The 14,913-nt window shown below is 49.3% G+C and overlaps 1 protein-coding gene across 1 annotated transcript in view; it reads left to right on the forward strand.

Moving 5' to 3' along the window:
• P3H2 (prolyl 3-hydroxylase 2) overlaps positions 1–14,913 on the forward strand; it is a 141,977-nt gene that overhangs the window by 91,062 nt on the left and 36,002 nt on the right. Inside the window, exons 2-3 of the mRNA XM_063131751.1 lie at positions 3,707–3,856; positions 4,386–4,575. Of these exons, the coding sequence (XP_062987821.1) occupies positions 3,707–3,856; positions 4,386–4,575 (340 nt within the window). The remainder of the gene's footprint in view (positions 1–3,706; positions 3,857–4,385; positions 4,576–14,913) is intronic.

Consider the following 14,913-nt stretch of genomic DNA (forward strand, 5'->3'; position numbering starts at 1 on the left):
AGGAGTCAAAATCCTGTTGGGCAAAATGACATGTCTGCAACAACACTCACCCTTGTGTCCCGTCACCTCAGACTTCCCAGCTCATGGGTGCAGGGTTCATAGAATCATAGACTCAGAACGGCAGAGTTGGAAGGGGCCTGCAAGGCCATCGAGTCCAACCCCCTGCTCAATGCAGGAATCTACTCTAAAGCATCCCCGACAGATGCTTGTCCAGCTGCCTCTTGAAGGCCTCTAGTGTGGGAGAGCCCACAACCTCCCTAGGTAACTGGTTCCATTGTCGTACTGCTCTAACAGTCAGGAAGGTTTTCCTGATGTCCAGCTGGAATCTGGCTTCCTTTAACTTGAGCCCGTTATTCCGTGTCCTGCACTCTGGGAGGATCGAGAAGAAATCCTGGCCCTCCTCTGTGTGACAACCTTTTAAGTATTTGAAGAGTGCTCTCATGTCTCCCCTCTGTCTTCTCTTCTCCAGGCTAAACAGGCCCAGTTCTTGCAGTCTCTCTTCATAGGGCTTGCTAGTTTGCCCTGCCCTTTGCTCCTTTGCCAGCGAATTCCAAGAGGTTCCTGCCTCGATGTCCCACCTGTTGCTCTGACTAAGTGCCCTGGGAAGGGCTTCTGCAGTTGTTCTCATCCACCTGGTTCCTGACCATTTCCCCAAGGACAGGAAGGAGCTTCCTCTTTTTATCCATAGGAACTTGGCATTAGCTCTTCTCTTTCAGGCTGCTGTGGCACTTGGAATGTCCACTTCAAAGAGCCCTTGAATTCTTTTTTTCATCAGGAACCTAATCTGCAGGAAACAACTGGCTGGAGCTGTGTGTGTGTGTGTGTGTGTGTGTGTGTGGTGTGTGTAAGAGAGGGAGGGAGGGAGGGAGGGAGGGAGGGAGGGAGGGAGACAGAAATATGTAGGGGTGGCACATTCAACCTTCACTGTAGCTGGTGTGATGTTGTAGCCAGTTAACTTTCCCTGGCATGACTGGGTGGATTCGTTTTGGGATGAAAGCGTTTTGCTTTGGGGCAGTACGATCCCTGGCCGTTTTATTCTCAATTCCTTTTCTTATAATGCCTAACATGGAGTTTCCCTTCTTTACAGCGGCCGCACACTGGGTGGACCTTTTCATCGAGCTGTCCACCACAACCCCAAGATCTCTTTCTTGTTCGGTCACCACCAGCTCAGATCCCATTAGGTTATACCTGAAGTTGGGTTTTTTTGGCCCAACGTGCATCACTTTACACTTGCTTCCATTGAACCGCATCTGCCATTTGGATGCCCACTCTCCCAGTTTGGAGGGATCCCTTTGGAGCTCTTCACAATCCCTTTGTGTTTTAACAACCCACACTAGAGGCCTTCAAGAGGCAGCTGGACACAATCCTTTTCTGTTTTAACAACCCACACTAGAGGCCTTCAAGAGGCAGCTGGACAACCATCTGTCAGGGATGCTTTAGGGTGGATTCCTGCGTTGAGCAGGGGTTTGGACTCGATGGCCTTGTAGGCCCCTTCCAACTCTGCTGTTCAATGATTCTATGATAATTGGGTGTCGTCAGCAAACTTGGCCACCAGGGCTAAGAGATCCTTATGTGATCTCTTAGCCCTGGCTTGCCATGAGGTTGCTGCCTCCCTTGCCCAGCAGAACCATTGAATATTCTCACAGTTACTGCCCCCGAGGACATCCCACTTGATTGATTAAGATCTCACTGCTTTTCAGACTTTCATCCTGATAGAGAAGGTTCTCAGCCAAAATATATCTCGGATTCTCAGCCAAAATATATGACCATGTAGGAGAAAGCATAGCCGTTTGTCTCTTTCTTCCTTTCCCTGCAAGGCTCTGCTGAAGCTTGTGTACACTATAAGAAGAGAACTCTCACTGCTAATTAAGCAAACAGCCAGTTTTATGAGCGCTGGCCACAGCTGTTTCCATCCAGGTTCCAAAAATGAATAGAAACACTTGCAGGAACATTTTCATGGCACCAGGGTTGCGAGAGAATCCACATCACTTCTGGCATCCAAGGCTGTCTAAGGCCCAACCAGCCGCCGTGCCTTCAGTCATGGACAACAGGGGTAGACAACCACACACACACACACACACACACACATACACATACCCCAGCCACCAGCTTCTGCCACCTCTCAGTGCAGCCCTGCCCCCCTGGTGCCCCCTGCCCCTGGGGAAAAAACTGTTTCTAAAAGGTGGAGATTGGGTGGAAATGGTGTCTGCAGAATTACAGAACACCAAAAAGGGTTTAAATTGGAGAAAGGGATAAGAAGGCAATAGATCAAGCAAACAAACAAATACATTGTTATTAATATCTGTATTAATATCTGTGTAGAATCTAGACAACAGATTCTCCCAAACTGTCAGAAATCCTCCTCCAGGTGCCCAGCCTTCAAGGGCCAGAAAGTTTTTCAAGCAAATAAAAGGGGCTTTTTACAGCAGTGATACCTCAGTTGTGCAATGTTCTTCTCAGCCAGGTTCAAATGGCAGATTTTAAGTAAAGCTTTATTGTTTTAGTCAATGGTTACAACAAGCATGTTTAAAGTATGACTGCTTTCTGAATGTTGGTGTGGATGTATTTTGGTAGGCCCAATTTCTGAAGGTTTTCTGTATAGTTTTTTGATGTGATGCTAGTTACTGATGTGACAAACGGAATAATTGTGACCTTTTCCTGTTGCCGTAGTCCTTTGACCTCCATGGCCAGTGGTGTATATTTCTCTCTCTTTTCCTCTTCCTTTTCAATAACATTTTTGTCATTCGGTATTGCTATGTCAATGAGGTATTTGTTTTGTTTTGTTTTGTTTTGTCTATGACCATTACGTCTGGTCGGTTGCAAGGTATTGTTTTGTCAATATGAATTGTTCTGTCTCAGGCCACAGCTAGACCTAAGGTTTATCCTGGGATCCTCCAGGGTTCGCCCCTGCCTGAGCACTAGATCCCCTGTGTGTCACCTAGATGAACAGGTTTGACCCCTGGACGGTCCAGGGATAACCATTAGGTCTAGCTATGGCCCCAGTATATTTTATGATATGTATTGTTTAACGTGAGTATGTATAATATGGTGTAGGTTGTTTGATAAGGTTGAATTTGTTGGCCAGTTGTTGGTGAATTATTTTTGCACCTGCCAGAACTTTACATCCTCCTGTTACATGGTTTATTTTTTCTTGGAATTGATGGCTTTTCCTGTATAGGTCTGTTGTTACATTGTTATCTTTTATGATGTATTTTTGGTAGTTCTTGGTTGCTGTAACTTGATCCTGTATAGCTATTAGGAATCCTTCTGTTTCTGGAAATAGCTCACTCTTCCTGGGCCACTTGTACGATGGTTTATTTGTGGGTTCTGTGTTATGTTCGAGTGCTTTTTGTGCCCATTTTTCTTTTTTCTCTATGAGTGAGAGTGGTCGTGTTTGGTCTTCATGTTGTTGTTGTTGTTGTTGTTGTTATTATTATTATTATTCAAAATCTTGAATGGGCAATTGGCACCAGCAGGTTGTCTTGGTCTACTTTTAATTACACTTTTTGCTGCTTTTTCTTGATGCCGGACTGTTCTATCGTGTTTTTATAGTTCCATGGTGGGTGTTTTTTTTACTGTAAACTGTTTTGGCTATTTTGGTATTTTGATGATGATGATGGTGATGATGATGTAGGCTTTGCTGTGAAACAGACACACCTTTTACTTTTGACTTAGTAACTTTCTTTCTTTCTTTCCTTCTTTCCAGTTAAACCAGCTGGACAAGGCAGCTGATGCTGCACACACCTTCTTTTTGGCCAACCCAGAACACATGGAAGTTCAGCAGGACATTGAGAATTACAAGACGATGGCAGCAGGGAAGGTGGATTTAGTGGACCGAGAGGCGAGGCCACACATGGTAAACTCAGAAAGGGGCAGTCATGGCGAGGGGCTGTTGGGTGCCGCGGCATTCATGTCCTGCTGGTGGGTTTCCCCATGGGCAGCTGGACTAGATGGACCTTGCTCTGATCTAGCGGGGCTCGTCTTCCTTTCTTAGAATTGGTCCTGTCTACAGAGCCTTCAGAGGCCTTTCTCTGGGTGTTCCTGCTGAATGAGTTTGGATGGGTGACTATTAAGGAGAGATCCTTCTCAGTGGTGGCATCCCAGCTGGTGGGGGCTTGCATTGTATGCAGAACGTTCAAACCATGGCTGTGAAAGGTGGTCAAGAAAATAACATGATCAAGAACATCAGAAGAGCCATGCCGGATCAGGCCAAAGGCCTCTCTAGTCCAGCATTCTGTCCATGTAGTGGACAAGCAGATGTCCCAGTGGGAAGCCCATGAGTAGTGCCTGCAGTTGAGGGCCTTCTGTGTTGATGGATTCTCTGGTCATCTCAATCATTGTCCTCCAGACGGGCACCCGCCTAATTCCCATTTTTGGTTTTACAGGAGGACTATCTTTCAGGAGTTAGGCACTATGACAAAGAAGAGTACCACCTGGCCATTGATTTCTTGGAGCGGGCACTAACCGAGTACAGTGTGGCTGATTTGGAGTGCCGAGTCTTGTGTGAGGGACCACAGAGATTTGAAGAATACACGTATCTGGACTATAAAGCCACCCTCTATGAAGCAATTGCAGGTAGGCTACCTGGGGAAAGAAGAGTGTGGCTCCCCCGCCCTGCCCTTCTGGCCTAGACTGAGGTCCAGCCAGGAGTAATTGGGTTATCCCAAATGCATTGTCCTTTGTCTCCCAGCAGCCCTTGCAAAAAGGAAGTAGGTCATCCCTTTTTCACTCTGAGAAGCTGAACTCCTCACAAATGGAGCAGCCACTCCTTTAGGAAAAGCCAGGTGGCAGATCTTGGGTATCCCTCACACAAGATTCGTCATTGCCTGAGTTAATGGCAGGCAACGCAAGGAACTTCCTGGGATGCCCGGCTGAGAGTGGTACTGGGCTCAAGGTGACCCTGTCATGGGCTACCAACTCAACTATCCCTGCAGCAGCTGGAACAAAGAGCGCGGACAGTTCACATGGCACCAATACAGGCAGATCTACAGATCCCAGTGTGCAAGTTTGTCATCTTCTATAAGATGTGGAAACATCAACCCTGTACCCTTGGAGTGGGCTACAGGTGCAGTAAAAGTGAGGTGTTCAGAAGCTGAACGAATGAAGAAACTCCTTGTCTTGAGGTGCCATTTGTACCCTAAGACTGGGTGCGCGTGGTTGGCAGGCAGCATGAGGCCTTTGGATTGGACAGGCCAGATATAAATCCTGGGAGTGTGACTTCCTGCCTGTTTGAGAACCTTCTGCTCTCTAGGCTCCTGGTTCCACCTCCGAATCCCCAACTCCAGCAACTGCCTGAAGTGACCCTGGGTTGGAGAAAACACTCATGCCAGGCCTGTGTTCGCGCACAGTGGCATCTGCTTGGGCTTCACGCTGTCTAAGGGCTTTGCTAGACCTACCTGATAATCCGGTGGGGAGTAAGGGCGACGCCGCGCTACAGCTAGCGCGGGCCGTCACCCTTTTCTACACGTAACGTGATGGGATAAGGGAAAGCCCCGTTGCGTCCTCCATTTTTTTTTTTTACTTAAAGGGCCATGGGCACAGGAGCGCACTCACGGAAAAGTAAGTGTTTTTTTTAAAAAAAATATATATAAAGGGTTCCCCGCTCCCCTGCCCCTGATTTCCCCCCCACAATGCCTGATGCCCCCCTGCCCGCTCGCTCGCCCATCCTCCCCCCGCTCGCCATGCCCGTCCCCCGCTCGCCATGCCCGTCCCCCGCTTGCCATGCCCATCCCCCGCTCGCCATGCCCATCCCCGTTCGCCATGCCCTGGCCCCATTCTTCTCCCCCCCGTCCGCCATGTCTGATGCCCCCCCTGCCCGCTCGCCAGCCCACTCACCATGCCCACCCGAACACCTGCCTGCCATGTCTGATGGCAGGCAGGTGTTCCGCCATCAGACATGATGGCAGAACACCCGCGCCTCCCCACATCTCCGCGCCTCCCCGTCCGTGATCTCCCCACCCTGGCTCCGCTCTCCCCCCCCCCCATTTCTCCTGCCGGGTCCGCTCTTTCCCCCAGCCCCCATCTCCCCCCCACCGTGATTTCCCCTCCCCGGCCCAATGGGCACAGTGCTCCTATGGAATGCTGTGCCCAGTGCGTGGCTTCTACTGGCTACTCGCGAGTAAGCGAGCAGCCGGGAAAAGCCACAGAATTAGCTAGACCTTCCGCAGCCCCGGCCTTAGCCCAGGGCTGCGGAAAAGCCGGGCCATAAGCGGATCCGGTTATCCCGGGTCAAGGGAGGACTTATCCTGGCCTGACCCCGGGATCCCCTGTGCGTCATCTGGATGCACAGCAGGGAGCCCGGGCCTCACACCGCGCTTACTCCTCGTTTAGCAATGGCCTAAGCCTTCTTACCTGTTCTTTCGGTCTTTTATGCTCTGGATCTGATTCCATCCCAGGCTGCTGCCACCCAGCCAATCCAGAGCCCTTATACTGCCTGTCGATCTTAGGGATTGATGGTGCCTAGGAAGACCCACCTTCTTCTTCAGACTATTCCTGAAAATGCCACTCCTGCCCTAGCGAGCCCCTGGGAGGGGCCTGAGGCTTGAGTTCAACATCTGCAAGGTCCCGGCTGCTGGTAAAGAGGGGGAATGAGAAATGTGCTGTGAGAGACGAATGTTGGATTTAGCCCTTCCTCGTTTCTGACTTGGCCCTCAGCCTGGCCGGGTTAAAGTTGGAGAACATCATAAATGGCCTGATGGGCCATTGGGGGAAATGTTGGCGGTAAATCAGAGCGTGTTTGGCTGCAGGAGGCTTCCTTAGCGGAACCGGGCAGAGGACCGAGGTTTATTTCTGCTGCCATTCTGCTACTATGGAAAATAAATATTGCCCTTCAGAGAAACAAAAAAACCACAGGGGTTCAAAAATCCAGGTTCCCATGAGCCACTGGCACCTCAAAGGCAACACCTGGGGGCTGGCATCTGTGTGCCCGAGGGGGGGCCCAGGGAGGCGCGCTGCCCGTGCAGCAAGGCTGAACTGGACGGCGCTTATGGGGGGGCCTCCATCCGCCCTCTCCGCTTTCCCCACGCTTAGTCCCACAGGGGCCCTGCAACAGCGGCTGCAAGAGAGCGCCCAGGGGCTGGATGGTGACTGTTCTTGAGTCCCTCCGGCACCGAGGGCTCGAAATGGCTCTTCCAGGTGGTGGGGTTGGGAGGACAGGTGGGGTGTCAGCGCTGGGGCCCCATCTTCAGCTGTGGCTCAATGCTGTTGCCATCGAGGCACCAGTTAAAGGCCTGTCTGCTGGTGCAGGCTTTGGGAGTGTAGACAAGTGCTCTCTTTGACTGATTGAGTTGGTGGGTTTATTGTATTTTATGATATATGGGTGAACTTATTTTTAATGTTGTCTATGTAGTGCTGTGTCCTGGGCTCCTTGTGAGGACGGGCAGGATCTAAACTAAATAAAACCAGTCAATCTGTAATCCAACAGTACCTCCACTGGCCTTTGACTGGCCGTAGGATTACACTTCTCATGTTCATCCCTCATTCTCTGGATTTCTCCCCTCACCCCTCTCTTCTTGGTTTTGCTGGCATGGCATCTTTTCCTCCATCTGTTCACATGACCTCAGACTTGTACCTCCATTCCGCCATTTTACTTGGTTTGACTTTTACACAGAGTGCTGAGCACAGTCCTTTTCCAGGAAGTTTTCATGCATACAGTTCCCTCATGCCTTCCCCATCAATGCGCATGTGAGCAAGTAGAATCATAGAACCATAGGCCATTGCTAGACCAGGGTTTAGCCTGGTGTGAGCCCCGGGCTCACCCCTGTGCATCCAGATGACCCTCCCTTGGCCCGGGGTAACTGGAACCGCTTGTGGCCCTGTATTTCCCGTGGTCTCAGGCTGAGCTCAAGACTGCGGGCGTGTAGACCGGTCCGCCGCTTTTCCCGGCTACTACAATTACTCGCGAGTAGCTGAGAAAAGTGGCGGACGGGGCACAGCGCTGCGCAGGATTGCTGGGCCCATCGGGGCAGGGGGAGAGATTGGGAGTGGGGAGATCGCGGGGGTGGGGAAGTGGAGATCACGGGGTGGGGAAGTGGAGATCGCAGGGGGGAAGTGGAGATCGGGGGGAATCGCGGCCAGGGTGGGGAAATCGGGGTCCGGGGGGGGGAGTAGGGAACCCTTTTTTAAAAACAACAACAACCACTTACCTTTGTCGTTGGTGCGCCCCTGCGCACTCGGCCCTTTAAGACAAAAAAAATGGCGGCCGCAACAGGGCTTTCCTTTAGCCTGTCGCATCTGACGTGTAGACTGGGGCTCGCCCCTTCTCCCACATGGATCACCAGGTACGTCTAGCAATGGCCATAGAATAGTAGAGTTGGAAGGGGCCTATAAAGCCATCGAGTCCAAGCGATAAAGTACTCTTTCCTAAAAGGTCGTCCTGATGTAACTGCATTCAGATTCTTTTTGTGTGGCGTTTTATCGATGTGCACGGGGGACTGTTTACATTAGTAATAACACTGCAGGAAAGCAAACTTGATTTGGTTGTATGTTCAGTATATCAAGATTCTGTTGTGAGGTTTTCATTCAATACGGAGCAGGGAAGTCTACAGAGGCTGAAAAAACTGAAAGTTGGGCATACAAAACTACGCACGCGGCAAATTTTGCATGCCCAAAATTTATTTTAGAATTGTTCCTAGGTAATCTGGAATGGAGGAGGAGTGGAACAGAATGAAAGGAATCCTCTTGCGCCTAATTATCACGAATGCAAGACCCACAGCCACCATTCCAGTTAACAATTCAGCTGAGTTCTTACCTAATCCTGTCTGCATGGTGCCGTGTTTTAGGGACCGTATGGAAAAGTGACTTCATATCCGTGGGCAGGTCTCCAAATCTCCCGTTGGTTAAAAGAAAATATTTTTTAAAAAGGAGAACAGGGATGTGTTTTTGCTTGATGGTGATGCACATTTTTAAAAAGAAAAATGCAGCCCAGGAATGCCCTGGGATTACTAAACACAGGTTCTAACTTTTGTTTGAAGCCCGTGTTTGTTCCTTGAAAGTTTAAACATCTTCAGAGAAGAGGCAATTGAGATCAAGCTGCAAGTTCATTGACTGGAGAGGCAGCTGCTGTGATGGAATTGCTGACCTTGGCTCAAGTACATGGTAGCTGACACGGTCTGTCTGTTAGCTTTCCATTTTCCATCCACTGAAAATGCTCTATTAACCTGGGTGCTTGCCATTCAATTCAATCAGCGAGAGAGGCAAATAGCAGCGGCGTTGCTGTTCTCTCTTCATTCGGAACAGTCTGATAGTTTCGCTTGAAATCACGACTGCAGCAAACAAGCGAGAACCACAAACCATAATTCTGTACCACAAAGGAGAAGATCTTCCTGACAGAAAAAAAACAACACATACTGTATAGGCGTGAAATCTGGTACATTGCTGGCACTTCGTAAATGGCAGAAAGCGCAAATAATCAGAAGGGCTGGAAGCTTACGAAAGTGTGGGGAAACTCTATTCAGGCAGCCGACAAAGTTGCAGGAGAGTTAGACTGCTACGAGAGTACAGCTGCAGTGAGCGAAAGCAGAGAGTTTAAATGCGCACAACTTCTTACTTTTGGCCCACCTTAACATAGGTCATAGCTGTTGGAAGTTAAACTCTGTTCCAGAGATAAGCAGAATGAGCAGCGTCTCTCAGCGTAGAACACAGCAAAGACACAAATGAGGCTCAGGATTCTTTGCTTAGTTAAAACAAAGCCTTTTACTGGCTGTGGGATAACTTAGTTACAGCATCACACATACTCACAAACGATCACAATAGTTTACGCAGCAGCAGCATTACAGATGGAGTGGATAAAGGATAATGGGCACAAAACACAGGCATTTATATAGAGAAAAAACTGTACAGTCCTGGAATCACTAATTGACTAATTGAAAAACTTCTCAAGCCAATAATTCAATAATTGTCCAGCTGAGGCCTTGACATTTAGAAAATACATTTCTGCTGATTTCTTCATATTCCTTCAAGCCTCCAGGCACTTGTAAAACAGTGGTAAAAGTAAAACCAGATCCAATCCAGGATCCAACAATAGCTAGACGGGGCGAAATCCCGGGGTGATCCCCGGGATCGTCCCTGTGCGTCCACATGATGCACAGGGGATCCCGGGATCAGGGAGGGATGATTCCTCCCTTGCCCTGGGATCTTGCCCCCCCCCTTTAGCCCTGGGGAGGCTAAAGGGGAGGGTGAGCCCGAGACCGTGGAATGTGTGGCAGGGGGCCACGGGTTGTCCTGGCTCCTCGCAAGGAGCTGGGAGCTGCACATGGGGTGCAGCGCTCCTCAGGAGCACTGTGCCAATCGGAGATAGGATGGGGGAGCGGGGAAAATAATTTAAATTTAAAAAATTACTTACCTTTTGCGCACAAGCATTTGTGTGCTTCTGGCCCTTTAATAATAATAAAAATGGCGGGCGCAACGCCTCTCCTGAGGTCATCACCATCGTGTGTAAACAGAGGAAGGATCTCGCGATAAACATATTGCGAGATCTTCCCCCCTCCGTCTCGTGCTAACAGGTAGGTCTAGCTCAGGACACAGTAAAAGCTTTAGGTCTTCATTGATTTGGCTGAGTTGCTAATGACGAAGGAGGCACCAAACTCCAGTGCTCAAAGGAAGGAAGACACTTTATTGTGCTCTACACGTTTCAGAGAAGAAGTCTCCATCTTCAGGAGCTGTTTTTAGTTCATTTGAAATTCCTTAACTATGAGAATGACAATATTTTCTACTAAACCAACTCTTATTAAACCAAATCCAGGAAAACCTAAATCAGAAACTCTCAAAAGCCCATTCAAGACTCCCAGGTAGCAGGTGAAGGAGGCTGGTTGCATGTGTGGCCATCTGTCTTCTAAGCAGCTACTGTGAATATAGACTTTGTAGAAAGAGTCCTTTACTCTCAGGCCTTAGCTAGACCTAAGGTTTATCCCGGGGTCGTCCCTGCCTGCTCCCGAGATATCCTGTGTGACAGAAACAAACAAGACAGAAACAAACTTCAAAGTGATCTTGATAGGCTGGAGTGCTGGGCTGAAAACAACAGAATGAAATTGAATAGGGATCAATGCCAAGTTCTACATTTAGGGAATAGAAACCAAAGGCACAGTTACAAGATGGGGGATACTTGGCTCAGCAATACTACAAACGAGAAGGATCTTGGAATTGTTGTAGATCGCAAGCTGAATAAGAGCCAACAGGGCGATATGGCTGCAAGAAAGGCAAATGCTATTTTGGGCTGCATTAATAGAAGTATAGCTTCCAAATCACGTGAGGTCCTGGTTCCTCTCTATTCGGCCCTGGTTAGGCCTCATCTAGAGTACTGTGTCCAGTTCTGGGCTCCACAATTCAAGAAGGATGCAGATAAGATGGAGCGTGTTCAGAGGAGGGCAACCAGGATGATCAGGGGTCTAGAAACAAAGCCCTCTGAAGAGAGACTGAAAGATCTGGGCATGTTTAGCCTGGAGAAGAGAAGATGGAGGGGAGACATGAGAGCACTCTTCAAATACTTCAAAGGTTGACACACAGAGGAGGGCCAGGATCTCTTCTCGATCCTCCCAGAGTGCAGGACATGGAATTACGGGCTCAAGTTACAGGAAGCCAGATTCCAGCTGGACATCAGGAAAAACTTCCTGACTGTTAGAGCAGTACGACAATGGAATCAGTTCCCTAGGGAGGTTGTGGGATCTCCCACACTCGAGGCCTTCAAGAGGCAGCTGGTCAACCATCTGTCAGGGATGCTTTAGGGTGGATCCCTGCATTGAGCAGGGCGTTGGATTCGATGGCCTTGCAGGCCCCTTCCAACTCTGGTTTTCTATGATTCTATGATTCATTGACATGAACAGGGATGAACCTGGGACGATCCTGGGATAAACCCTAGGTCAAGATAAGGCCTCAGAGAACAAGCGAGCTTCCTGTAGGCCAGATCAGAAGGTGGGAGAACTACAACAAAAGATGCTATATCCATGTGCATCATTTGATTTCTCTACACTTGGGGCCTTCCTAGACGGGGCTTTAGCCTGGTGCGAGCCCCGGGCTCACTCCTGCGCCTCCAGATGATGCACAGGGTATCCCGGGCTCAGGCAGGGGTGAACCCTCCCTGGGCACCACTTCAGGCCTGGTTTTTCCTGCGGTGTCGGGCTGATCCCGAGACCACAGGCGTGTAGCCAGGTCCACCGCTTTTCCTGGCTACCGGATTTACTCCTGAGTAGCCGGGAAAAGCGGCGGATGGGCCGCAGCGCTCATCAGGGCTACGGTGGGGACATGGGGGGGGGGGGAACGGAGGCCGGGGAGATAGGGGGGGAATCGCGGCCCAGGGGACATTGGGGGGGGGGGAATTGCAGGCGGGGGATCGGACATCGCAGGCAGGAGGAAGAAGAATGGGCCCGGGGGGGGGGGGAATCGCGGATGAGGGGAACGAGAATTAAAAACAACAACAATCCCTGCTTACGTTTCTTGGCTCCTGCGCTGCTGCTGTCGCTTTAAAAATAAAAAAATGGCGGCCGCAACGGCTTTCCGCCAGAGCTCGTCACAGCTTGCATGTGAATAGGGGCGAGATCTTGCGTTATTCATAACACGAGGTCTCTCCTCCTCTCCCCCGGATTTTCCACCAGGTCTAGCAAGGCCCTTGGCTACTATACACTTTACAGCAGTCAGCTGGAATTAAGGATGTACAGATTTTGTATAAACTATTCCATCAGTTTTTTGCCATTTGTCAGGTGCCTTTTGTTCTACTGTCCACTCATGGACAGAATCAGATTTTTATTTTTATTTTCAGTTTCCCAAATTTGTGCAAATTCACATTTGCACAAATTTGCGCTTGCACGAATCCCCCACAACATGCACATTTCCATGCTTTGGCTTATGGGAGAAATGCACATTTTGGGCTGGTGTTTTTTTTATTTTATGTATTTTTCTATGAAATTTGTGTAAAATTCCACAAAGTAAAATAAAATATAATAAGGGGAGAGTCTGCAAATCTCCAGAATCGATGTGAAAAGCCGGTCTGCTTAGGAATCCACAGGTCAGATTCATAGAAATTGGAACTCATATGTTTCCGTTATGGATTTCTCTGACACCCCGAGATGAATGAGTGAATGGACTCCATTGGAAAGGATTCCATTTGAGATGATGTGAAGGGATATGAGAATTATATTTCTGATTCGTTACGCTTATCAACTGATAATTGGAGCTAGGCAATGGAATCTCTGCAAATGTTTGTGAGAAGAGCAATGCAGCTGGTGTTCTTGCTGCTGGTGCCACACCTTCAGTGACACCTGTACAGGTAGTCACTTGTGGTGACTCTCTGAGCAGGCGCTTGTCTCCCTGCTGGATGTGCTCCATGGCTTCAGCCTCAACCAGCAGCATCCAGAAATGACTTAATTTGTGGGGCCAACTGGCCACACAGGAAGCTGATGCTGAAGGAAGAGGTGTCAGGGCTGGGTGGATGCCCCCCGCCCCAAGAACTGGGCCAGTTGAGAGGTGAACAGTGGTGGCCCAAGAGTGGGTGAATTTCTTCAAGGTGGTGTATCACAGGAGAACTAAACTCAGCCTATTATTCCCCCTCTTTCTGAGATTTCAGCAAGATCCTCTTTGGTCTGAGTTGGTTTTTGGAGAGGTGGACCCGGTAGAGAAGAGAGTCCAGCCCTAGGCACGTTTACTTGAAAGTTAATCCCAATTAGTGTAATAGCACTTATTCCCTCGTTTACTAGATAGAGAAAATGGATTGGGAATGTGACACACGTAAATATTTACAGATATGGCCGGGAATGAGATAAACGATGCCGCCTCCCCAGAGAACACAGGGCTGAGATAAGAAAGATTTTAATCTCAGAGACCCCACTCCAAGTAACACACTTCCATTTCTGTGTGTCTGGCTCATTCTGATTTATGGGTTGATTTCTGACCTTCAACTCAAGGAATTGTGACACTTCATCTCATTCCCATCTCAAACCCTTCTGTAGAAAGCAGGCTGCTCACAATCTCTTTCATGTCATGTTTCCCAAATGGGTCAAAATGCTGTTTTGCCAAAAACCAAGCTTGTTCTGCTCAGCCAAGGAAAGCATCTGGTCTGAGGACAGAACCCCCACTCCAACAAACACTCCCCCCCTCTCCAATTTGAACACTTCCACTAAATCCTGTTTTCATTTTATTGGAAGTGCTCGGGGAGCGGGGAGAGATGGACCAGATAAAAGCGACATTCCTGGAACTCTCCCCATTTCTCCGTCTCAATGCCCAGGTTCCCTGTGCCTACACCGTGAGCCGTCACTCCAAAACATGAACAAGGCTCAAATACATGTTACGTCATGCGCAGACATCTCCAGTGGAGAGCCAGTGTGGTGTAGTGGTTAGAACTGGGAGACAATTTGCCATGGGGCTCACTGGGTGGCTTTGGGCCACGCACAGTGAAAGAACTGGGCATGTTTAGCCTGGAGAAGAGAAGATTGAGGGGAGACATGAGAGCACTCTTCAAAGACTTAAAAGGTTGTCACAGAGAGGAGGGCCAGGATCTCTTCTCGATCCTCCCAGAGTGCAGGACACGGAATAACGGGCTCAAGAATAATAGAGTTGGAAGGGGCCTACAAGGCCATCCAGTCCAACCCCCTGCTCAATGCAGGAATCAACCCTAAAGCATCCCTGACAGAAGGTTGTCCAGCTGCCTCTTGAAGGCCTCTAGTGTGGGAGAGCCTACAACCTCCCTAGGTCACTGCTTCCATCATCGTACTGCTCTAACAGTCAGGCAGTTTTTCCTGATGTCCAGCCGGAATCTGGCTTCCTGTAACTTGAGCCCGTTATTCCACGTCCTGCACTCTGGGATGATCGAGAAAAGAGCCTGGCCCTCCTCTGTGTGAATGTCTTCCTTAGGGCAAGAACCAGGCCTTATGCTGCTTAGGTTGTTCTGATGAAACTGACAGGCAGGATTTTCAGGACAGGCAAAAG

The sequence above is a fragment of the Elgaria multicarinata genome, chromosome 8 (assembly GCF_023053635.1).
Source record: "Elgaria multicarinata webbii isolate HBS135686 ecotype San Diego chromosome 8, rElgMul1.1.pri, whole genome shotgun sequence".
Taxonomy (NCBI): domain Eukaryota; kingdom Metazoa; phylum Chordata; class Lepidosauria; order Squamata; family Anguidae; genus Elgaria; species Elgaria multicarinata.